Source organism: Typha latifolia, chromosome 5 (genome assembly GCF_019914945.1).
Source record: "Typha latifolia isolate L0001 chromosome 5, TyphaL0001v2, whole genome shotgun sequence".
In the NCBI taxonomy this organism is placed as follows: domain Eukaryota; kingdom Viridiplantae; phylum Streptophyta; class Magnoliopsida; order Poales; family Typhaceae; genus Typha; species Typha latifolia.
Window position 1 is genome coordinate 14,101,600 of NC_133090.1, and position 23,768 is coordinate 14,125,367.

At 40.3% G+C, this 23,768-nt stretch overlaps 5 protein-coding genes, 1 long non-coding RNA gene and 1 other non-coding gene across 10 annotated transcripts; 5 read left to right on the forward strand and 2 right to left on the reverse strand.

Moving 5' to 3' along the window:
• The first annotated feature begins 111 nt into the window (after positions 1-111).
• Positions 112-5,727, forward strand: LOC140788858 (uncharacterized). Of its 3 annotated transcripts, XR_012109106.1 has the most exons (6): positions 115-511; positions 1,123-1,567; positions 1,706-1,821; positions 2,211-2,656; positions 3,661-5,161; positions 5,246-5,727. XR_012109106.1 is itself a non-coding variant. In XM_073138334.1 (5 exons), the coding sequence occupies exons 1-4, from the start codon at positions 190-192 to the stop codon at positions 2,630-2,632; spliced, it is 1,305 nt and encodes a 434-aa protein (XP_072994435.1). In that variant the 5' UTR covers positions 115-189; the 3' UTR covers positions 2,633-2,656; positions 5,246-5,727. The 3 variants fall into 3 exon arrangements, 2 of the variants coding, with proteins under 2 accessions (XP_072994434.1, XP_072994435.1); XM_073138334.1 differs by lacking the exon at positions 3,661-5,161; XM_073138333.1 differs by lacking the exons at positions 3,661-5,161; positions 5,246-5,727 and having other exon boundaries at positions 112-511; positions 2,211-2,853.
• Positions 3,210-5,563, reverse strand: LOC140788857 (L-gulonolactone oxidase 3). The gene is made up of 4 exons (XM_073138332.1): positions 5,220-5,563; positions 4,809-5,142; positions 4,466-4,721; positions 3,210-4,180 (listed from the first exon to the last, which is right to left on the reverse strand). The coding sequence occupies exons 1-4, from the start codon at positions 5,561-5,563 to the stop codon at positions 3,360-3,362; spliced, it is 1,755 nt and encodes a 584-aa protein (XP_072994433.1). The 3' UTR covers positions 3,210-3,359.
• A 2,740-nt stretch (positions 5,728-8,467) lies between the features above and the next one.
• On the forward strand, positions 8,468-10,159 carry LOC140787932 (uncharacterized). The gene is made up of 2 exons (XM_073136970.1): positions 8,468-9,472; positions 9,648-10,159. Exons 1-2 carry the CDS (start codon positions 8,606-8,608, stop codon positions 9,804-9,806), a joined length of 1,026 nt encoding a protein of 341 aa, XP_072993071.1. The 5' UTR covers positions 8,468-8,605; the 3' UTR covers positions 9,807-10,159.
• A 305-nt stretch (positions 10,160-10,464) lies between these two features.
• On the forward strand, positions 10,465-10,546 carry TRNAS-CGA (transfer RNA serine (anticodon CGA)). The gene has a single exon. It is a non-coding gene; the product is annotated as a tRNA-Ser (tRNA).
• Positions 10,547-10,844: 298 nt separating this feature from the next.
• On the forward strand, positions 10,845-11,766 carry LOC140787933 (uncharacterized). The gene is made up of 2 exons (XR_012108934.1): positions 10,845-10,952; positions 11,058-11,766. It is a non-coding gene; the product is annotated as an uncharacterized lncRNA (long non-coding RNA).
• A 2,620-nt stretch (positions 11,767-14,386) lies between these two features.
• Positions 14,387-17,675, forward strand: LOC140788746 (transcription factor bHLH68-like). Of its 2 annotated transcripts, none has more exons than XM_073138156.1 (8): positions 14,387-14,977; positions 15,161-15,476; positions 15,735-15,806; positions 15,908-15,973; positions 16,158-16,223; positions 16,422-16,475; positions 17,018-17,062; positions 17,150-17,675. In XM_073138156.1, the coding sequence occupies exons 1-8, from the start codon at positions 14,694-14,696 to the stop codon at positions 17,291-17,293; spliced, it is 1,047 nt and encodes a 348-aa protein (XP_072994257.1). In that variant the 5' UTR covers positions 14,387-14,693; the 3' UTR covers positions 17,294-17,675. The 2 variants fall into 2 exon arrangements, with proteins under 2 accessions (XP_072994257.1, XP_072994256.1); XM_073138155.1 differs by having other exon boundaries at positions 14,390-14,977; positions 17,015-17,062.
• Positions 17,676-18,709: 1,034 nt separating this feature from the next.
• On the reverse strand, positions 18,710-23,755 carry LOC140789837 (beta-arabinofuranosyltransferase RAY1). Its single transcript, XM_073139690.1, has 6 exons — positions 23,600-23,755; positions 23,177-23,517; positions 22,437-22,689; positions 21,525-22,352; positions 21,184-21,430; positions 18,710-20,321 (listed from the first exon to the last, which is right to left on the reverse strand). Exons 1-6 carry the CDS (start codon positions 23,681-23,683, stop codon positions 19,882-19,884), a joined length of 2,193 nt encoding a protein of 730 aa, XP_072995791.1. The 5' UTR covers positions 23,684-23,755; the 3' UTR covers positions 18,710-19,881.
• Between the last annotated feature and the right edge of the window lie 13 nt (positions 23,756-23,768).

Genomic DNA, 23,768 nt, shown 5'->3' on the forward strand with positions numbered 1-23,768 from the left:
TCCTAGCCATAATTAAGCATAATGTCAGGGTTCAGAACGTAAAAGTCCAGAAAGAAGAGGGGGAGTAAAAGATGATAAACGTAAAATAAAGGTAGTTTTTTGGGCAAACTTGTAACTGAGCATGGTAGCATAACCTGCTGAGATGAATTAAAGAGAGCAATCGGGCAACGGCACGAATAAGCCAAATCTATGCAGGAAAGTATGCTCTCTTCTCGTCGATCTCCTCCAAACCCAGAGGAGGAGGCAATGGTCGATGATGAATCCAAGATTCGGAAGCACGCCTCCTTCTTTGCTCGGATCGCTAGTCATCCCCGCTTCGCCTCATCCCCCAATTGCATCGCAGCCTCCTCATCCGCCCTTATCCTCCTCATTCTCGTCACTTCCCTCTTCCTATTCCGCTCTAGACCCATCGCGTGCGTGTCCCCGTACGACTCCCTTTACCGCGCCTCCTTCTTGGTCGGTCGCCTCGAAGGCCTCGCCTCCGACTTTGGATCCCTCGGCGTGCCCTGGTGTAAGTACCAATTTGAATCCCATTTCCTGGTAGATCTGATGAGTTCTCGGTCTTTGGAGGGTTAAAGTTGGGATTTTGGGTGGTTTTCTTATGTTCTAATTTGTTAGTTTTCGAGCATTTCCGCAGTGTTGATGGGTGGAGGATATCTTACTCATTGTGATAGTGGAATTTTGGGTAACCCCTTTTTATTTTTTGCTCTAGGTTCCGTTTTGCATCTATATTGATAGCAACTATACGACTTATAACTCATGATGTTTCAGGTAGAGTATGAAAATGAAATTTTTGGACTCATTTACCATCTTCTTATCTGTTTCTTAATTGCCATAAATTTCGTATTCTTTTTTGTGGGGTTTTTTTTTACTAATGGAGGTGAAGGAAATTTTGGTTGCTTCTGTTCTCTGGTTTAATTTCCTATAGGTAGCATGAATTCTTGATTCTTGCTAGTTATTTTTGCTTTAGATTCCATTTTACTTGCATTGATGGCAACCATCTGACATGACTTAGTAATGTGATGCTTAGACATAGCTTAAAAGCGAGTTTTTGTGAGCCACTCCACAAGTATAAGAGTTTATTCATTGCTTGAGTATCTTAATTCTTGTTCTTGGCAAAAGGCAGATCGAAACATGGAAAGACAGTAGAGTGGACTACAAAGGACCTGCTCAAGGGATTGGAGGAATTTGTGCCGATATATGAGACCCGTCCCATTAAGAATAACATGTATGGGATGGGTTTTGACCATAGCTTTGGGCTCTGGTTCATGGTTCGATGGCTCAAGCCGGAACTGATGATTGAGAGTGGCGCCTTCAAGGGCCATTCTACATGGGTTTTGCGGCAGGCTATGCCAGAGACTCACATTATATCGCTCTCACCTCGCCACCCGGGGAAGTATTTGAAGAAGGGGCCTGCTTATGTTGATGGGAACTGTACTTATTTTACTGGGAAGGATTTTCTCGATTTTGGGAGTGTAGATTGGGGAAAAGTTATGAAGAAACATGGAATTTCAGATCTTAGCCAGGTGCTTGTATTCTTTGACGACCACCAAAATGAATTGAAAAGGTACTTTAGCCCATTGTACATATGTTTACATAGATTTATGTTGTCATTCATCACTTGCCACTAACTGATAATCCTTTTACTATAAGTAGAATCTGTTTTAAGTTTTGGTCTTTTTATTTCTCATGTTTGCATGTATAGACTGCGGCAGGCCTTAAAGGCTGGATTTCAGAACCTCATATTTGAGGACAACTATGACACTGGAACTGGAGACCATTATTCCTTAAGGCAGATATGTGATCAGTCTTACATTAGAGGTATGTAGACTTATCCTTCGGTCTTCTGATATTTGAATATTTAATGTTCAATTTAGACATGCACTTAACTTCATCTTTATCTCCTTTTCATAAGTTTCATTTGTTTCTGCCACTTTCCTTTAGTTTTGTGTTTATCCAAGGAAATAAAAGCTCCTTATCTTGTTGCTTCCCCACTCCTCTGTTGATGTTCTATCCCTATCATCTCCTCAATTTCCTCACTTCCTCTATTGATGTTCTCACTATCCATGTTACACCAGATAATGCAATACTTCGAACAATGTTCAGTTATTCCAGACATTGTTTTTTCTTGAAAGTCCCTTAACATTATTTAGCTCAGAAAGAAAAAGAAAAAAAAAATCAAACTTCTGGATTGTATTTCTTTTCTCTAGGTGGTGGACACAGCTGCTTTAAAGATAGTGATGAAGCAAGAATAAGGTCAAAGAGGAAAATGTTTTGGGAGAAGGCTGTGGACATAGATGAATTATGTGGCAAAGGGGATGCTTGGTGGGGCATCAGAGGATACATGCTTGATGATTTTAACCATAGCAATAAAGCAATCACCTATGCGGACCATTTTGAGAACAGCAGGCTTTTGGAGTCAATATTGGATATCTACTGGGAGCTCCCTCCAGTGGCTGGTCCCTCCCTTACCCATCAAACGAGATATGATCCAGCACGAGCACCTGATCCGATCATTGAAGATGGTCGGTATGGCTTATTTCAAAGGCTTGGTCTAGGAAGATTAGAAGCTTCGGTGTTCAATGGTTATACTCAGATGGTATATGTCCAGATATCTTCCTCAACCTCCTAACTGTATGCAGAGAAAATTTTGAAGGTAACCATTTTCTAGTGCGTCACATCATGCCATAAAATATGACATCTGTTTGATCTCTAAGTGTGTTTTGTACCTCACATCATGCCCATAAGGCTTTTTATCTTATGGATTTACATGAATACCAAAATTTTGGTACTTCGACTTTCTTTTACAAGTTATCTATGCATAAACTGAAGCCTATTGTCAACAGTCTGAAATTATCATGTTCTCCCTTTACCACTGCATTGATGCTTGATACGCAAGCAACCATGGGCGAAAAGTTCTTGTGTTTCAGAGGGACATTTTCTGTAACCTTTTCTTTTGGTGAGAGGCTGCCCACATGGGGACATACAAAAAGCTAAAATACCTTTAGTAATTACTTATCTATTTAAATTGGTCTGGTTCCATTGCCTCACATTTAGCTTGTTCCCTCCATCAGTATTACTATTTTCTCAAGTTTCCACATGTTGAGATCAGTCTTATTTCCTATTTTACTATGAGAAAATAGTTATTGATTTCTTATTTTCTAGGTCCTGTAGCGCAGATGTTTTAGTGGCAAAATAGCTATGGAGGATTTAATTCATCTTGAGACAGTTTTCTTATAATTTATGAGGAAAAGAACAGTTTACACGCATCTCAATAGTCGAAATCAACCATCAAAGGTTGAAACTAATTATGAAGCTGTTCTTACTACTCAGAAGATCTCTTGATTAGTGCCAACAATCTAAATCAGAAAACTACCATCCTTAGTAAATCTGCAGACCCTAGCTTCTTTGAATACAAGACCTGGCTTGCACAAATACCCTTGGCTAGGACTGCAATGCCTATCATCGGAACAGATGCACAGTCCTTCCAATGCACATTTATCATCTTTCGCCGTTTCCTTCCCGAAGAATACCTCGTCCGACGACGGACTGCTAAACATGCCTAGAGGATCCAGTTGCTTACTTGCCATGATGAATTTGTTCAGATTTGCATACTTTTGCTGCACACCTAAGAAAGCAACCTTTCTGTTCTTTCCCCAGTGAGGTTTAGCTCCATATTTGAAGAATGCCATCTGTTCCACCTCTTCCCAGACATCCTGGTTCAGCCTAGGCGTTGAAGGATCGTCAGATCTATAGTAGTTAAAATCCAGGACTACAGAATCCTCAGACTGACCAAGGTATGCTTCTGAGCTCTTGATAAACCGAATCAAGAACCCGTTGTAGATATCTGTGCCGCAGAAATTCTCTGGCTGGAGGTCCCTTAGTTTCTTAACATCAAGAATGAAGTTTTTGAAAACTGAGACAGGAAAAATTGCTGTGGTCTCATAGAAGAACAGTCCTTTGATTCTGGGATCCCAGGCACACATACTTAGTCTGCTTGATGGTGGTGAGTGTAGACAGGAACCTGAGGTCTGCATCTTGCCCTGACGACCTAATACCGGATAGCCGGTAAAAATCACACTATTTTTCAAGCCATTGCCGATTAACTCCTTGTACCATATCTCTACACTTGCCATACTGCATTTCCCACGGATGTTTCTCGATTTCTCTAGTGCCTTTTCTGCAACAAATTGAGAAAAGTCATTTTGATTTGCTTAAAATTCAGAATACTGTGAATTGCAAGAGGGGTGATATACTGTAAGTAGTAGCTACTTTTCTTCTTTTTTATGTTCATATCACGCTGTTGTAATCAGAAGCAGGTAGTTGCCGTCGAGATATTTGTAATTATGCATTTATACTCCACTGAGAGTATTGAGAGCAAAGTTGTAAATACTAGTCTTCGAGCTTAACTTTCGAAAGGAAGGCGATAAAAAGGAAAGCATCTATCGGAAAAAGACAGTGGTACCTGAAGCTCTCACTGCAGTTGATAGCAAGATGGGATTCGATTGGAATCCAAGGAAGTCATTCATCCCATCTCCAGGACTGTTCAAGGGAACTCGATCATCGTACCTGTACACCGCTTTATGCTGCGAGGGGTACCAGGTGATGTCTCCGAACTCATGGTTCTGAGCATGGCCAACGTACTCCTCTTCAAAGTGTGCATCATCTTGGAAACTATAGGTTATGCTTCTCTTGAATTGTTCTTCCAGTGAGATTGTCACCTAATTCACAGCCTAGCTTTAATTAGTGTTAAAACTTAATAACAATAACAACCATCCAAACTTTGTTTGGAGAGACATAAAACTCGCCTTAGATATGACCCCAAGTAGACCTAAAGACACCAGGGCTGCATTAAACAATGGATCTCCGGGTTGCAATCTAATGATCTTTGCATACCCTTCTGCTTCGCCAGCAGGAACCACCATGCTAAGGCCCACCACATGGTCATGCACTGCTCCTCCTCTACCCCACCATGAGCTCCCATGTGAGCCAGTGCTCACTAACCCACCAATGCTGACCCCCTCCCAGTACGGCGCCGCCACCAAACTCAGTCCGGCCGCCTCCACCGCGTCGATGAGCTCTCGAAGCCCTACACCAGAGTCCACCATCACCGTTCGATCAACCGGGTTGACTTTTATACCCCTGGCGTCCATTTGAACCCGTAAAAGTTAAAAATCACCGTTCTTTAACTGACTTAAACTTTTAGACTTAAGTTTTACCTGTTGTATTTCTCTGTACTTATCAGGATCGAGTTCTCTGTTGGTGGGCATGCAAGCTTGGGTATTGTGTGGGAGAATCCACTCACCACCTTGGCCTTCAACCTCTTCTGGCTTGCCATGGCCACCGCCGACCGGAGCTCCTCCTCGGTTGTCGGGTAGATGACCGATCGGACCAGGCACTCCTTCCGATCACCCCACGCGCCGTATGCGTTGGAGAGCACGCAGCCCGTTCCGTTGCATCGGATGGGCGAAGCCGGCGGTACTGCATCTATTGTTGTTGGATTCAGTGAGAGAACAACAACAACAACAAGGGAGTATTGGAGAAGGACTACGATGGATGCCATTGGATTGGCAAGGTTGCTAGAATGAAATTTAAAGCATTAAAGAGAGGGGAGGGTGTTCTTCCCTCTTGGTTTGCAATTATTGCTGCTTGGCCTTTGGACATATATAAATATAATCCTTGTATTCATACTAGGGATCAGTCACTACTGGCAACTGATTTTCTCGATGTGTCTCTTTGTTTGTGGTGGTCGTTACTATCCTCGAGATTGGAATACTCTCTGCCAACTGACATAGTATTATTTCACGTAAAGTTGCCCTTTTCACAACTCATGACTTGGCGCTAGTGGAAGACTTTGCTTGAATATTATTGGTCAGAATTAAGAGTTGAAATAGTTTGTCAAAATCTAGATCCACAAACGCAATAATTAATTCAGAACATTATAGGCAGCAATTTGATGGTAGAATAATATTAGAGTAGATCTAAATATGTATCTGATTTGACCTATAAATGATATGAAGATGATCAATTATCTAATCCATGATGGCTTTCATCTTTCATTACTGCTTGGCATTTTGTATGATGCTTCAAGCTTGCTTCATTGTTTGAGTAAAGCATGCTTTGAGGGAGTGTATGAGTAAAGCATGTTGCAGTGCTCTTTTGTTAGGTGATGACTTGATGAATTGTAACAGAGATAGATGCAATTAAGTGTGCAATTAACCATCTATGGCTCAAACTAAATAATAATTATTAGATTTTTTTTAATCCAAAACTAATAGTACAAATGACTAAAAATTATTTCTACCATCATTGTATATTTAATTCTTCCCATTTCCGTTAGCAATTGTCTACCTATTGCAATTTGATCTTAGACCATAGTAGATTAAGTGCTGAAGTTTAGCATATATGGGTCAATCCATATAAGGATAAACTGTAATTTATCCAAAAATTAAATTATAAAATTAACTCAAAGAGGCAAGTCAACATGTTTAGGAAGAAATGCCTCCGACTATGGACTCCAAGAATTCCATAACGGAGACTTTCCTACACACGCTAGAATTCCAAGTTTGCTGTGCTTCCATAACATATTCTTGCAAATTAATTCCCTATGAAAAACTACTGTAGAGATGATTTTAAATAGAGAGCAGGCAGAGCAAGAGGGAATAAGAGGATGTGCAAGTTGTTTGAGATGTCCGCAAAAGGTACAGAGTTGCCAGGTGATGTGATATGTACTTAAGGTTTAGATCAGGTGGATTAAGTGCTTAACTTGGGTCACTGACGTCTAATGTTAGAAGTTAAAAGTTACGACCAAAGGTTTTGAAAACAGTGCCAACCTATACGCCATGAAATCTACAACTCATTCTACGGTGCTTCATCTCAAGTCACACTCAAATGACTAAAAAGAAAAGAAAAGAAAAAAAAAATTCTTTTGAACGTAGAGTCCCAAGTCTAACAGGGAGATATGACTGCAGAGAAATCTTCCCATCCCAAAGAAAACAAGGTACCACATCCCAAAGTAACATTGATACTGATGGCTAGATTCCACGAGCAAAACCTTTGAACATTTCCTTCAAGCTTTACAAGGCCACTTTTTGGAGCAAGTTTGCAAGGCAACTAACGAAAGAACCATGTGTCAGCACATTAGAGTGGGTTAAAAAGCTCTAAGAGAAGGTACTGCCAGAAGAGAGGAGGAGGAGGAGGAGGAGGAGGAGGAGGAGAAGGGGAGGGGGTGGGGGACCATCCGTAACGTAGTTCGACAGCACCCAGAGGCTCACTCACCTCTCATCACATGGCCTGGAGCCCATGTGTCAGCACAAGTGTGTGTGTGTGTTTATGTGCATTGTAATGCTTTTTTCTTTTTATTTTATTTTATCTTTTCTTTTTCTGAAAAAGAAAAAGGATAAAAGTTGGCCGAGAAATACCACATCACTGGTTGCTATCTGCTATTTATATTGATTAGGTGAAAAGTTGAGGTACGTGTTCCTTTTCACCGAATTGGAAAGTTTATGAGTTATTGGAGTGTAATAATTCAGCTCGGCTCTTATTGCCATTGCTCTCCGAGTAGACGACCTTGCTTGTTGCCCCGTTTCACATTTTAGCCACGAAAATCTTGACTTTCTCTTGTCTCACTCTCCCCTCTCCCCTCTCCCCTCTCCCCTCTCCCTATCCTATTCCTATGGTCTCGGTGTTGTTATTTATTTATTTATTTTTATTAAAGAAGATTAAACTAGCATTGAAACCAGCCAAAGTCTGTAAAATATTACAGCCCAGTGTCCCGGGAGTATGGAATCTTTAAAGTCTATCCTTTTAACAAAATGGACTGAAGAAATTTATTACTGTTACACAATTTGACTAAACAGTTTGCAACTTAATTAACCTCTCTAAATATGAATTAGTTATGTATTAGGAAATTCTTCAATAAGGTTGCTGATATTCTAGTGAGGTAAATCGCCCTCCCAAACTTATTAGTTGGATTATAAGAGGGGTTTTTGGTGTTATTCTCTTAGGGCTTTAAGATCTGAGGCTTAAAAAAGCATGAAAACATAAAAAGATAGTGGAGTATCGGAGACATTTTTATTCTTGTACCTTGTTTTGAAGAAATTTTCTTTATTTAAACAATCACCTATAATTATATATTATGCTCCGTTGAGTGTAGAAAAATCAAGCTTAAGGTAGTATCGATTCGATTGAAATGTCTTTTAAGTCTAGTGACAGAGCCAAGTTCCTTTGACTCATATGATATCACAGTGTAACAAATGTTGCATTACTGTAAGCATATTTTCTTTTCCACGTCAGAAATACTGACGTTATCGCCATAATAAATGCTTCCGGCACCCAAAAGAAGCAACGCAGGACTGTGCCTCTTTTCCTTCTCTTTCATGCAACCACATGCAACCACACTTTATGCAAGACTCACACACCAAGTACACTCCACCCCCACCCCCACCCCCTTCTTTATAACACTCTTCCACCACCCACCTCTGCCACTCCTCTCCTCTCTTCTCCTCTCCTCTCCTCTCACTCTCACTCTCCTCATTGTCTTCTTTTACTACCCAGAGATACCCATCCCAAATTACCAGATTGCCCCTCGGCCGTCTCCGCCGCGATGAACCGCACCCCGCACCCCAAGCTAAAGCCGCCGCCGCGGGCTCTCTTCTCCTGCGGCATCTTCCGCAACTGCACTCAATCTGCCCTCAGTCCCACCTACCCATCCAGCCCCGACGCCACCGCCGTGCTACCCCCGCCGTCTCCGCCTCCCTCGGCCGCTCCGCAGCCGTTGCCGGCGACTCCTCCACCGCCCACTTCCTCCGACCCGCCTCCCCAAACTGACCAAGAGCGCCCTCTTCCGTCTTCGTCATCGTCCTCCTCCTCTTCCTCCACCTCCCAGAGCTTTACGCAATGGCGCTTCCCTCTCCACCACCCACAGCAGCAGAAGCCACCGGATCCGTCGCCGTCTCCGGCTACGGCAGCGCCACCCTCCGACCCAGGTGATCTCTCCGACGTGTTCCACGCCGCGGAGCTCCAGTTCGCAGCCGATGAGCGCCTCGTCGCCCTCCGGCTACTCGAGCGGGCGCTCGCCGGCGACCCGCCGCACCCATGCGGCGGCCTCCCGCGCCCGGTGATGGACGGGATCGTGGCGTCGCTGCGGGACCCGGCGGCGGCTCGGGCGGCCGCGAAGGTGTTGCTGGCCGTGCTGCTGCAGGCGGAGGGAAATCGAAGGGCGGCGGTGGAGGCGGGGGCGGCAATCGCGGCAGTGGAGGCAGTGGCTTCGTCTGGGCCGGCTGGGGCGACGGCGGAGCGGGCATTGGCCGCGCTGGAGCTACTATGCACGGTGCCGGAGGGGGCGGCGGAGGTCAGGGCGCACGAGGTGACGGCAGCAGCACTGGCGAGGGCGGCGGAGGGGATGGCGGGGAGGGGGAGGGAGTGTGCGATCGGGGTGATGGCGGCCATCTACAGCGGCAGCGGTGGGGAGGTGTGAACATTTTATATAACAAGATAGTTCTAGATTTATCAACTCCTCTTACATTGGATAATTCTACCAAAAATACTTAAATTATATTTTATTTATCACACACATATGTATATATAATACATAGAAATAATATATAGAGGTATTCTTTAAGGCTTCTTTTAATATATTTTAGCAGGATAGGACGGCGCCACCGTCCGAGGTGGCGAGGGCGGTGGTAGCGGCGATGCAGGGAGAGTGCAGCGCGAGGGGGAGGAGGAAGGGGGCCCAGCTTCTCCTTGCGTTGCAGGAGAGCGGCCAGCTGGATCTGGCGTGGGACGGGATTGGTGGGTGCTAAACTGTTCATTCGTGGGTGCCTAATTTGGTGTATTTTGAGGAGGAGTTTGTTGGTGTTGTTGTTGGTGTTGGTGTTGGTGTTGATGGTCTCGTCGGTTCGTGCTACGATTTCTGAGGACGGTGCTGCAGGTGGCGATCCCACAGCAGGGGGAGAGTGGATCGTAATTGACGTCTGATTACAATCACGTGGTGGAGAGTGGATGACTGTAAAGTGTGTTCGTTGGTGTTACGGAAAGAGATCATGTTTGCAGTAGCCGTTTGATCATCATCTGACGATGGGCAGTTCTTTCTACTGTTTGTTGTGGTCCCCTGTTTCATTGAGGAAATAATTATCTTCGCTTTCGTATCTTCTAATCGTGTGGTTAACTTAGGCTTATTAAGTCTCCCTCATTGTTGTGTACTGTAACTAATAGGAATTAGTCGCAGCATGATGCCTTTTCTACTAATCTGCCATTGATAACGGTAATCATAAAAATACAAATCTTTTTCATAAACGGGAGTAAGACTTTCTCGGTCTTGGGCACTGATCTTTTTAGGCCCAATAGGCCGTTCCTAGTTTTGGGTTCTTGGCCCGATTTAGTAGGGAGTAAGGTTTTGGGAGATGGTTATCACGTCTTATTCATCTATTAATTTATTAATTTTTTATTTTAATTTAATGAGTCGATATGTCCGAGTGGTTAAGGAGACAGACTCGAAATCTGTTGGGCTTTGCCTGCGCAGGTTCGAATCCTGCTGTCGACGAAGAAATTTTTATTTTTACATTTATATATATTGTTCTGATTATTTTCTTATAAATTTCTCTCTTAACTATTTCATACATGATATGCTAATTCTACCTCTAGAAACAATTAATCTTGCTTTCCAGTTAAACTGCAATTAAGAACTTTCATCTGGTACACTTCTCCACTTTTCATACTACTAGGTATTAGTGTCTACTCCTTTTTTTTTTTTTTTTAAAAGTAAATTAAATTACAAAGGAATAAGACTATGCTCACAAAGTCACAAGGCAAGGTATTTTCTCTTTAATTTAATTTTTAATCTCACCTTTTCCTCTGTCTAAATCGATCCATTAGTACTGTTTGCAGCTTTATCTTCGCCAAACCATTTAGATGAAGAACCTTTCTGTTAAAGGTTTCGTGTGACGGAGGTAACAAAGCTTGAGTGACTAAGAATATATTGCAGAGTTACTGTACACCCTCTGTTCTTATAAATGCTTCATCATCTAATCTATATACTTGAATTCCTTGTCTAGAGTTGCAGGTTTCTGGCCACATGGGTCATAACCATCTCCTAGAGAATGAGTGCATGTCACTCTATCCCTTGTATATAAGTAATATCTATCTCTATCTCTCTAGATCTCTCAATTTTACTTTGCCTCTGGAATGATGGTGCCCAACTTGGATCTCCTCCTCCTAACCATCCTCCATGGCTCTCTCATCTCTTCCATCCTCCTCCTAAGCATCTCAGTTCTCTTCCTATGGCTCCTCATGGCGTTCTCGCTTGTGCTCTTAATGCTCGTATCCTATGACATCCATGAAGGTTTACAGTCCGTCGCTTGGCTAGTGGACACCCTTAAGGTGAACCTGGAGCTCGGTGCTGTGATCGTTATTTGCATGGTAATAGGGCGAGCTATCAGCACAGTCTTAAATCTAAGATCCATGCTCGATTTTGTGGTTTCCAGGATTGGGGTAAGGGCGAGGCACTGGCTAGATCAGCTAAAGAATCTGACTTTGATATCGGCATCTCAATAATACTAGAATCTTTCAATTAAAGAGCTTATCATTGAAGAACAACAATGTGAACGTCCAACTATATATCACACCATTGGAGGGATGCCTTAGTTCATGCTGTGATGATAAGTAGCTGCTTTAAAGAAACCTTGCTCGCTAGCAATTCAAATTCTTCAAGGCATTTTGTTACTATAAAATCTCTTTTCTTATACTATCGTCTTTCTTCTTTTCTTTTTTTTTCCTTCTCTGGCTAAGACATAGATTAAAGAAAATCCTATGTCTTGTTGCTGATTTGTTGTGATTAGTGAGGGCCTTCTTGAACTTCTAAGAGTACATAGCATGGCTAACCAACAGTAGAAAGTGAGACATAACATGGATGACTAATCCCACGGTATAGAAGTCTTCATATATATATATATATATATATATATATATATATATATATATATATATATATATATATATATATATATATATATATATATATAGTTTTAAAATATCTGGTGAAGAAGCTATAACTATGTATTAGAATCTTATATTAGAAGTAATGTTATTGTTCTTTTTTAATAAAGATTTAAGGTGAGACGTCTTGACTGATGAGTTGACGTAGTTTATTTATCTTATTTAATTTTTAAAGAAAACGTCTGTGCCAATATCACTCTTATGACGTCCTTTATAATTTCACTCTCACCCAGAAATTTAGGATTGAAGAGCAGTCACGCATGCCTTTGGTGGAGCCACTCTGCACACAGATGTTCTTTTCTCCGTGCTTTGACACAATCTTCTCACCAACTCCTCACAAATTCTAAACTAATCTAACAAAAATATTCCAATGGAGGGAAATGGGAGGGCGTTCATGGAAAGAGGCAGATCGATGCTGAAGACATCTTTGGGGAAGAGAAAGAGAGCGAATTCCTTATGTTAGGATGAAACAAAGTATTGCATATAACTAGAGAGAGGAAGAGAGTACCTGAAGACAGAGCTTAAAACTTATATTAAATCAATAGTAATCGCGCCGTGAGATGATAATGAGCAAATTGCGATAGGAATCACTTCTTTATCCTGATCCGCGAAGCTATTATGCCTGTGAAGAATAAAGCAATGGTTTTAGATGCTCTTTGTCTAATCTCCATTGTAAAAATATAAATTCTATTCTTACGACAACTAATACCCTTTTTTTTCTCAACTAAAAAAGAAAAAGGAGGAGGAGGAGGAGAGATGAGCAGGTTAGTTAGTATGTAATATGGATGACAGACGAATGATGCATGCTATGACGCATTAACTCTAGGTAAATATGATTAGATCAACAGTAGATGGGCGGATTAGGGGGGAAAAAAAAAAAGGTACACGATGACCATTTGGTTGACACGTGTTTCATGTAGAGAATATTTTTTTTTTTGTTGAGTAAAATATTTGTCACGTAGGGAAGTTGTTACACGTCAAAATCGAGGATTATCTTTAGCTGTCGGCTGCTTTATGGTGGGCTCCACTTCTCCTACGGACGGCGAGGGCACGCCGGGTCCCACCCACTCGGCTTTGGATGTTGTCAACTTATGCCTCACACTACCTTTTGCTTTTTATTTCTTTTCTATTTCTTCTCATAGTTTTTATTCCTTTCTTCTTCTTTTCTTTTCTTATTAAGTTTTAAACCCTCCCTCTTGGGAGCTTTCTCTGTTACTCTGCACGTGCAAAGGGCACGTGGGACGCTGACCGTTGGCTCAAGTCTTCTCTCCATCTCATCATATCGTTTGTGGATCTTCTTGTTACTTTCCAGGTGTCTTCTTCACTAATTTTCATTTCAATTTACCTCTCCGTACTTTAAATTTCACGAATGTTTCTTTGTTACATATATTTTTGTAGTTAAAATTAAACCAAATCATTAGAATAAGCTATGATTAAAATACTTATATTTCAAGAAGCACCTTAGCTCCCACATTCCTATATGCAAATTTTGTTTGGGCTCCATGTCCATGGAGAAGGAGACACAGAAAAAAAGATTGAATCACATGATCACGTTTCAAAATAAAATCAGATCTTTTGACATATAAAAGACATCTAAAAGGAACAAATAAGAAAAAGGAAATAGGAAAAGGTAAAGCAAAAGGCAACTAATTTAAGGTAAATGTGAAAAAAACTATGCTTCATGTAGTACACACCCTTGTTAAAAAAAATATAGTATATGATTATATAGTTAACTGAGACATTGAAATTGTTTGCAGATCATCCATTAGTGCATATAATTACGAAAGCTAGGTGGAGTGAGAATCTCATGTAACTGAGGTTGAGGACATGAAATGACATTTTCTGCGGAATAAAAGATTTATTTGTAAAAGATAAGGACAAAGGAAAATGACACAATAGGATTTGCTCCTGTATATTCTTTGTTCAAATATTACACCATTCTTCTAAGATTGTTTTGTTGTTGGCTTCCATTCTCCTCCTTAATTTGCAGTTGAAAAGATATATTGCCAGTGTGCAATTAATATATATATATATATATATATATATATATAGCTCTCTACATTATTGTGGTCTACTTCAAATAATTAAGATAGGGTCACATGGATTACATCAGTTACTATCAAATTAAGCACTAATGAAGAAAATAATAATAGTGGTCCCTATCCTCTAATCACTTTGAGTGATCATTTTCAAAGTAAGGTGGACTCATGCCTTGTCATTTCCTAGGTCCTGTTGATCATAGAAATAATAAAGAACAAAAAGAAAAATTGATATGCATATAACCCTAACCCTAACCCTAATCCTAACCTAGCTCTCCACCCAAATTAAGAACTAACCACCTCCCAAAAACATTCCTTTTAATTGGTCTGAGAACACTGCCACCACCTTTCCTGTCCCACTTTGTGACAAAGCAAAAGCAAAAATAAAGGGAGGAGGAAGAAGAAAGAGGGAAGGAAAAAAAAAATATATAATTGTTTTTAGGGAAAAGATGATGTAAAGGAATTGAAGGGGCAAACAATACAAGACTATACATCCCTATCCCTTGAAACCAGGTTCTTCCAAACAAAAGGCCTGTGCCTTGTCTCTTAAGCTTCATGAGAAAGTAAGTGAAGCCAAGCATGCATCAGTAGATTGACTTGAGCAGTGGAGATCAAAGAGAGGAGTTTATTTTACTACTAACTCCCAAGGGCCAAGGCATGAATAGAGGGATGTTTCAGAGCTCTCTTCTGCAGCAAATGATAGGAGGAAACCCTACTACCTGGTGGAACATGAATAACCTGAAGCCACCAACACCTCAGGAGATCTCTCAACTCCTGCCTTCTTCTTCCTCCTCTTCAGCTTCGTCAGCATCATCATCCTCTTCTTCTTCTCCCTCTTCATCTATCTATCCTCAATATACACAGCCACCCAACCTTTTTCCATCCACCCCTTGGCAGGATTACCAAGACCATCTTCCTGAGTCATGGAGCCAACTACTTCTGTAATGATCTCTACTCTCTCTCTCTAGATATCTCCTTTTCTTTATGCGTTTCACTTAATTGTTTACAGTAGAATTATAGTATCCAACCTCTTTCTGCTAAATTCAAGGATTTTTTCGAATTTTTTAGGCTTAGAATCCACAACTTGTTTGATATATATACTTATCTTTCATGAATATATCCAGGGGAGGATTGGTAGAGGAAGAGGAGAGATGCAGTTTTACTCCACTCCAACCAAAGAGAATGGACTATTGGGAGAGTCAGTTGATATGCCCATCAGAAGCTACCGATCTACTTGGTGTGAAGCAAGAAAACTGTGAAGGTGGATACATGTATCAAGATGGGAGTGAAGAGATCCCTATATCTATGCCTCCATGGAGCCAAGCTCTACCAGCCTCCTCTACTAGGTCATGTATCACAACAAATTTAAGCAGCAAGATGCTGGACTTCTCGAGTTGCAAGGCAGCAAGGCAGCACCAGCAATCTGAACACTCATCTGAGGTGAGAGGGAGGGAAAGAGATTTATTTATTTTCACTGATTAATTATTTATTTTTTATCTTCATTGAACAATCTTATTGGAGTAGTAGTCTATGTGATATACTTCACCATACAAGGATCTGAGTAAATGATTGCGTATGTAATTTCAATTATAACCAGTCATAGAGCAACTTCAAAGAGCAAATCCATGCATGGATTTCAGAGATCCAAATTTGCTTCTTACACTCTTTTTTTTTGTTCTTCCTTCCTTCTTTATCTAGTGCAACAGCTCAACTGGTTCAGCTTTCAAGAAGGCCAGAGTCCAGACCTCCACAGCACAATCACCTCTCAAGGTTTTTATCTATTTTATTAACTAATAACCTCTCTCTCTCTCATATCCAGGTAAAATTAAGTAAAAGTGCTTGGCATTTTGATCCTGCTATACTTGTTTCAGGTGAGGAAGGAGAAGTTGGGAGATAGGATAACTGTTCTTCATCAGATAGTTTCTCCATTTGGAAAGGTATTACCGTAGCCCTCCTTATACATATGCAAGTGTATGCAACCAATGTAGGTCTACGCAAAAAAAAAAGCAATACAAAACTTTAGTTGTTCCATCCTTCATATAATACTAATCTTTCCACCCTCTTCTATTTCTTTAAATGTTCAAATAAAGGTGATCTGACATGGGCCTGCTCCTTTTCCAGACTGACACCGCTTCCGTTCTACAAGAGGCCATTGGCTATATCAGATTCCTCCAGGGTCAAATTGAGGTCCTCTCTCTCTCTCTCTCTCTCTCTCTCTCTCTCTCTCAAATGAAAGCACCTGAACATGGAGAGATCGTTTGAGAACTGTTTGAGAGCACGCAGCAAAAGTTGCTGCAATCCTGGCAGTGTCTTTTAGTTACTTGGTGTCATGTGTTTCAGGGATTATACCCACCTCCCATTCCTTTCTTTTTTTTTTCCTTGCAGGCCCTTAGCTTGCCGTACTTGGGTAATGGATCAAAGCACTCGAGGCTGCAGCCTGTGAGTAACTATTAACACTATATAGATATCCCCATCCTTCCCTATTCCCAATGCTGCCAATGCCATCGCTATCTCTCTATAACGATTAATAAAGAGAAATTAAAAGATCAAATAGATAGATAATTGTTTTAGGGTTAATTATATTTTGACCCCTTACATCATATCCCTGAATTATCTAATTATACTTATAATTTTCTTCTCTTTTTAGAAATAGATTTTAAAAAAAATTACAGAAGATAAATTTAGAATTTGATATTACAAAAAATGATCGTAAAGTCCACTAAACAATAAGATACGAAAAGATACAGAAGAAATGTACTTACTTTCCGTTCCTCTCTCTTTAATAATACACCTTGTTTCTCCAAGCATGTCGAGATCTTTAAATCAATTGCTATAATTGAGCAACAAAGTTCTAGCTTTACAGGCTTCACACTGATTACTTTAAAGCACCAAAAAAGCATATATAATATAGCTGTTAGCAAAGCAGATTTAAGTACTACTACACCTTTGGTTAACCTTTCTTGTGTTCTTTTCTCTAGCAGACGGTAAGTGATACTTCCATGAGTAGAAGAGGACCACCTGATCAGGTATCATTCAATCAACAGTTGTAAAGTTACCAAAAGGGCTATATAACTGTATATATTATTTGTTACATTCCACTTAATTAAATGCAGGATGTTGATGATGAACCAAAGAAGGATTTGAGGAGTAGAGGGCTATGCCTGGTTCCAGTATCCTTAACTCTGCACGTCGGAAACGATAACGGCGCCGACTACTGGGCTCCGGCTCCGGCTCCGGTGTTGGGCGATGGATTTTGACAGTAAACATGGAGGTGGATATAACATCATGAGCAGTCACCCTGCGGAGAAATAGAAACTAAGGATGATTGCTCATGATGCTATGCATTAGTTGATTAATTAATGTAGGGCATGCAACAAGGTTTTCTTGCTCATTCACCATACACTCTATTGTACTTAATTTGCAGTGATATTAGTGACCAGTGAGAGATGCAAGTAGGTGGCAAGAGATAACCCTTTAGAAGTCTTGATCATTCTAAGAAAGGTAGCTAAGATCTCCTTGGTTTACGTGTTCTCCAGTGTGATTAGCTTTAAGATCAGATGATATCCAGAAGAGATGACAAATACTTTGTTGTATAGTACGCGATTTATCTAAATATTGCAGAAAACACCCTTTATAACAGTTATTTGTAAATATTGCCACTTTCTGTGAGGATAGATAGGATGCTTTTCAGGTGTTTGTGGATATGCCTTATACGAGTAAGGCTTGTAAACACTAGCCGTTACTGCTTAACTTTGAAGGACAGAGAACGAGTAATAATTCGGTTCATTGTTAGTGGCTCCTACCAATGATCAAATTACTGGAGACTGAGGAAGATACCCGGAGGACTTTGTGATGGTCTCTTGCTTGACTCCGATCTATATATCTATCTGCTAATCGTCGTGGTGTGCTAGCTAATTATGTGTTCATCTTTAACGTTGCCTTGGATTCCAAAATTTGAATGCTCCCTCTCTGGTACGATTCTACATGTTTCTTTTTCTGATACTTCACTTATAAAATCTTTTCTGATGGTCATCTTTCCTTGTTTTGTATATGATGAAGGTGGGCGTACTTTGTACATGAAGATGATCATCCATATATTTAACCTCATGCATAATTTGTTGTGAAAGGCATAATATATATCATCAACCCATTATCTAATGACTTAATCTTTTAAATCAACTCTTCTAACGCCAATACATTTGCCCATGTACTGTGTCATGGGATGGGCCATATATGAGAGAGCGTGTTAAAAAATATTATATATAATTATTGGTTTATTATCTAACAACTTAAACATTTAGTCAACTAGTTTTCTAAGGGTGTGAACCGTGTATTCCTTTTCTTTTACCTTGAGACAAAATTGGGTTTGGGTAATGTTGCTCATTTAGGATGAGAATGAAGTTATAGCCAGCATATTATATACAGAAATTCTTGCTTTTAGAAGAAGTGATAATAGATTATTATCAAACCAGGACTGCCACTAAAGAAGCCCATCGCTGTAGACTGGGGCACAGAGAGCATGTGAGATGAGAATATTACTATCTTATAGGCTTCATCTGCGAACGAGAACTACACCTAATAATTTACAAAAAGAGAAGACATGTAGCTTATTTTCTATTTCTTTTACTATTCTAGTTGGAATGTGGATTTGCACATAGATAGACACATGCTCATACAGAATTAATAGATAATCTGCTCATTGATATCAAGTACAAGGTATTGTTGTTAAAAATGATTTCAACGCTACGTTAGTTTTAATAAGAGGTAATTCCGAAAAGGGAAGAGTTACAAGATAGGACATGGCTGGCTCCATTTGCTTGGCACATCTGCTGGTCCTGACAATTGCTTTCGATGGACAGCAGTAGCCCCTTAGCCACCATAATGTGAAAAAAGCATGGTAATTTCTATCTTGATTGAAAAATACAATCCCATCCAATCCATATGGTGTCGTCATCAAACAGGCATGAACAACTGGATACACGATCTACAAGTTAAAGTAGCAGCAGAAACTTAAATTAGATCAAAGTTGATTCCAAGTGATCTATCAGACAGGTGTTTCTCCAGGAGAAAACTAAATTTGGGCTTTCATCCAGGTAGAGATACATGCTTCTGCAGCTCAACTCTTCTTCCGTTATCTTTTGAAGAAAAAGTGTCCACATTTCATTCCATGCATAAAATTCCTTAATCAAAACTCTATTATCGCAGGTTCCTCCTCATCCGACTTCTTATCAACTACCTCCTTCAACGGTAAACCTTCCTCTTTCGGTCTATTGGCAACCTTTTGCTTTACAGCCTCCATGGTAGATTTGGCTACCGGTCAGAAATTCAACCACAGTAGTCCATCCCACAGGCAATAACTATTCTCAAAATTATGTTCCTTAGAGTGCAATAGACAAGCTCTACAGGAAGCAGAGCGCTCATTATTTTCGGTGCACTTTTTCCTCGTCGATTCTCTATAAAATAGAGGATGCCAAGGAACATATGATTTGCAGACCTATCCAGTACTGATCATCCAACTTTATATCAAAACAGGGAATGAGTTTACCAGACTTGGCCTATAAAGCAATCTGAGTTCTCAAAGTGATGAATAAAGATGACTAAAGTCCATCCACAATCAGGAATCTCAAAACTTCTTTCTGCACAATCTTGCAACACCCTTCCCAAGGGATAACAAGAAGTACTCAATATTTTCCTTTGCAGCACCCTAAGCAGTAAGCATATATGATTCACGAGTACTTCAATCTAAGGTACTAACATGCTTGCAAGAGTCACAGATATGATATAATTCCCAATCGCTCGCTGCAGCAGAGTACTGAGGGCTTAAGGCCAGTGCCAATATTGAAAATTACTTCCTCGACTTGGTGGTGTACCAATTTTGCATGCATAACCTAGAGCTAGGATCATACTCCCACAGGCCAGAGAGTACCTGTCGCTCAAGTTTTCTCTTCCTTCCATTTATCCAATTGTTATGAAGGATGAAGCATCCAATATTCTGACAGGCAGATCTGACATCGTTCTTCTCCCAGAGGCTTTTGTAAGCTCCATTGGGGAAGTAGTTCCTATCCAGGAAAAGGACAGTTAGGTTTGTTTTTGGCTCCAGACACTGGTTGTCACCCACACGGTTGACTCCCCCTTCCCCACATAAAACATCATAGAAGCTCGGTTGCTCAGACAAGCTTGAAGCTGATGCATGTCTCACTACCATCTCCATAGCAGCAATTGTAACTGGATCAGACCGAGCAAAGTAAAAGCCAGAGTTCAATCGACGTGGTAAGTTTATAGGTCCTGCCAACAGAAGAATGTTACAAAGCATGGTACTAAGTTGAAGGATAAAGAAAGCAAGAATTACTCTTCTTTTCTAGATCCTTGTCTCAGAATAAAAATAAACGGACTGGAAACAAATGCTAACACCAAGTTTTTGATAAAATACAAAAAAAATAAAATCTATTCTGTTTGTATGTTTTTACTCGTGATACATATTCGTTTCCTGCTAAAGACAAGTCACACCATTAGGCTGCCATCTTTTTTTGAGGAAGAATTAGAATAGTCAACTATGGTGACCAATTAAATTTATGTACCATATAGACTGCACACAGTGATCAAAACAGAAAATTACCACATCCTTTAGAAGATCAAGAAGTAGATAACTTTAAATAATCTTAAAAAAATTATGAGTTTTGAAGAAAATATTATTCTATTTAAAATAAATTTACAGTATATGTTACTTGTAAAACAGTTATTACTATGTAAAAGAATTTCTTGTATATGTTTGTGGTAATCATTCCATTGTGTCGTGCCTAAGCTTTGAATCTCTGATAATATCAGGAAAAAGAAAATGATAATATCAGCAGAATTTTGGCTACTGGGATAAATCATATAATATCTTCAGATAATCAAATATTTGAAATGTTTGAATTTATATATCATTAGCCACTTTGTTAAGTTGACTATATGAATGAGAATAAGCTTGATGTATAGCAAAGGAAAAGCAGGAGTGGCTGGGTTAAGGTTGGTCCTGATATTTGTACATAGAAAAACAGAAAAAAGAAAATTCTTGTTGACTAGACATAAGCAATAACAACCACCTAGCCGGAATGAGTATTGAGGAATGGTGTGCAAGTATCAAGGACGTGTGCTTGAGTTTTACCTGTTTCATTGAATTCATCAGATTGTGCCCCCAATATAGCAGGGCCAAAGGAGAGGAACAATGGTAGCGGATTATCAAACCAATAGATATCAACATCACTTAATAGAACATTGTATCCTAGTTTCAGAATCTGCAAAACTATTCGGGATTTCACTTTGGTTACACGCTGAAAACATTCTGTGCCAAAGTGGCAATCATCAAAGCTGACATTTCTTGGGGAGAGTGTATCCTTAAAGACCGGCAAACCCTATAAATAAGAAATTTTGGCATTAGTACACAACTTCCATTATTTTGACAAAAGAATCTAAGATCAGATGGAAAAACAAAACGTGAGTTCATACCTGCAAAACTGAGAACTCGTATGTCTCAGAATCAAGAGCACAGACTACAAAATTTGTAACACCTAGCTGACGTAAGCGGCATACCCAACTCATAAGCATGTCCCTGTAACTAAATCCAGCAATACCAAGCACGATCGATTTATCCTTATCTGCAACAAGATGTAGGAGTGATTCCAAAGACAATGGTAAATGTATTGGACCTGAAACTTCAACAGGGAACTTGCGTACTTTTAGAGTAAATAATTGATTTACTTTGCTCATTGAACTAATATCCTGCGCGCAACTTTTCCATTTCTTCTGTCTCCAATAATTCAAGAAACTTGTTATTGGCTGTGGATTTTCAACTTCTTGACCTAGCACCACCTCCAGGCTATGAGATGCTAGCTGGTCAGGTCCTTCCAGAGGATGAACAGTTCTTTTTGCTTCACTTACAAGATAATAATGTCCCAACCACTCCACAATTTTATACAAATTATTAGGAATGTTACTTTGTTGGAAGGGAAGTGATCCATAAAGTGCAGCAAGATGATAGTTTCCTTTGAACTCCCAAATTCTTTCTGTATCAATCTTGCTAACTCTTGAGAAATTGTTAGGCCAAAGGCCTAATCTTTCAGGATAAAAACTGAATGCTAAATCACTGGCATCAAATATAAATCTCGTTTCAGATGACAGAACCTCATTCATAAGCCATAAATCGTGAAGCCCTTTTCCATATAAGAAAGGAGGAAGAATTCCCTCATGTAGAGGTAGATCGACATTATTCCATGCAATAAGAAGCCTCTCACTTGAATTGCTCTCCTTCCAATTGTGAGATAGAAATTCCTGCAACTGGTCAAAGAAAGAAAGAAGTTTATTCATGAATTTACAACTGAAAGAAACTATTTAGGTTTCTCTAGACAGATTCATCAATACCTTCTTAATTTCTATCTTTCTACCATCTTCATGCACCCAGTGCTGTCCATTGTCAACTAACCGATATGGAAAATGTGAAACACTTCGTGACAGAGAAACAAGGAACCAGTCACTCTTAATTTTGTGAATGTAGCTCAGGGTGGTAAGGATGTCGGGCAGAATAATGATCTCAGGATCAACAAGAATAGAAATGTCAGTACGAGTAGCTTGGGATCTTGCAATCATTGAATGAAAGAATGGCGTTCCCAGAAACCTAAAATAAGGAGACATCATAAGTAGCAACTATTTCATGATCTTGGATTGTATTCAATCTAAGACAGGCATATCGGCATACACTCTGTTTCTAACCTCTGAAACTGCTTTACAGACGTTAAAGCATGTGATCTTATTTCAAGGAAACTATTTTGGACACGAAATTATTGTATAGTAGTATTCCTGTGAAGATTGCGTGCTGAAAAATAAGCATGAAATTACAAGTCTTCTCTTACCTACTCCAATCGAATTTATAGACTTTCAAAATCCAAAGTAAATAAAGGATCAAACATTTTGTCTATCATGGAGTTATAATCTTTAACTGGAAATATCTAGCTTAACTACTATATCATTCCGATACCCAAAAAAGAACGTGATATGACTCAAACATCAACATCAAATTCGTGATTCAAGAGAAGTTGTAGAACAACATCAACAATATTTACTAAAATGAAATCTGACTCCAACCACATTACCACGATACTTACGTGGAATCGATCTCTGTCTCGACGGTGACTTGCGGCCCAAGACTTTTCGCGAGGGCAAGAATCGAAGGATGCTTCCCGAAGAGAACGACATCGACGTACAGCGACAGCGCGGTCCACGACCGCACTGCCAGCTCCTGCCTCATCCACACCGGATCCACCTCATCCGACAGCAACGGCCGCGGCGCCGCGAAGATGGTGACCAACGGCAGATCCCATCCTTCCGGCTCCCCGCCGCATGCTTCCATCTGGCACCGGAAGCGGTCGAGAGCGGAGTAGAGGGAGGCGGTGATCAAGAAGAAGACCAAGATCCATCCACAGGAAGCGATCCATCCCAACATCCCCTGAGGAGAATAAGGTGGAAGAAAAAGTTTAGGAAGCGTTATCCCGATGGATTCGCTCGGAGTTGATACAATGATTCGCTACCAAAAACGCGGCGCTGCGGCGGAGGCGGCGGGAGGAGGGTGGGAAATGGGGTTCGAATCGTGGATCGGAGACAATGGGAAGCATCTCGACGAGGGATTTGGAGTTGGGAGAGATTGGAAGCGAGAGGAGGAAGCAGAGAAGAGAAGACTTCGGGAGTGGAGCTTTAACG

What these genes read in the sequence shown, in the direction of transcription:
- LOC140788858 (XM_073138333.1), top strand. Translation starts at nt 190, where the DNA reads ATGCAGGAAAGTATGCTCTCTTCTCGTCGATCTCCTCCAAACCCAGAG. An exon ending in ATCCCTCGGCGTGCCCTGGT is followed by an intron (nt 512 to 1,122) that starts GTAAGTACCAAT and finishes TCTTGGCAAAAG; the next exon opens with GCAGATCGAAACATGGAAAG. An exon ending in TGATCAGTCTTACATTAGAG is followed by an intron (nt 1,822 to 2,210) that starts GTATGTAGACTT and finishes TCTTTTCTCTAG; the next exon opens with GTGGTGGACACAGCTGCTTT.
- LOC140788857 (XM_073138332.1), bottom strand. Translation starts at nt 5,563, where the DNA reads ATGGCATCCATCGTAGTCCTTCTCCAATACTCCCTTGTTGTTGTTGTT. An exon ending in AGTACAGAGAAATACAACAG is followed by an intron (nt 5,143 to 5,219) that starts GTAAAACTTAAG and finishes AATGGACGCCAG; the next exon opens with GGGTATAAAAGTCAACCCGG. An exon ending in TACTTGGGGTCATATCTAAG is followed by an intron (nt 4,722 to 4,808) that starts GCGAGTTTTATG and finishes GCTGTGAATTAG; the next exon opens with GTGACAATCTCACTGGAAGA.
- LOC140787932 (XM_073136970.1), top strand. Translation starts at nt 8,606, where the DNA reads ATGAACCGCACCCCGCACCCCAAGCTAAAGCCGCCGCCGCGGGCTCTC. An exon ending in ACAGCGGCAGCGGTGGGGAG is followed by an intron (nt 9,473 to 9,647) that starts GTGTGAACATTT and finishes ATATTTTAGCAG; the next exon opens with GATAGGACGGCGCCACCGTC.
- LOC140788746 (XM_073138155.1), top strand. Translation starts at nt 14,694, where the DNA reads ATGAATAGAGGGATGTTTCAGAGCTCTCTTCTGCAGCAAATGATAGGA. An exon ending in TAGTTTCTCCATTTGGAAAG is followed by an intron (nt 15,974 to 16,157) that starts GTATTACCGTAG and finishes CTCCTTTTCCAG; the next exon opens with ACTGACACCGCTTCCGTTCT. An exon ending in TCCTCCAGGGTCAAATTGAG is followed by an intron (nt 16,224 to 16,421) that starts GTCCTCTCTCTC and finishes TTTTCCTTGCAG; the next exon opens with GCCCTTAGCTTGCCGTACTT.
- LOC140789837 (XM_073139690.1), bottom strand. Translation starts at nt 23,683, where the DNA reads ATGCTTCCCATTGTCTCCGATCCACGATTCGAACCCCATTTCCCACCC. An exon ending in ACGAGTTCTCAGTTTTGCAG is followed by an intron (nt 21,431 to 21,524) that starts GTATGAACTCAC and finishes TCTTATTTATAG; the next exon opens with GGTTTGCCGGTCTTTAAGGA. An exon ending in TGATGAATTCAATGAAACAG is followed by an intron (nt 20,322 to 21,183) that starts GTAAAACTCAAG and finishes TTCTGTTGGCAG; the next exon opens with GACCTATAAACTTACCACGT.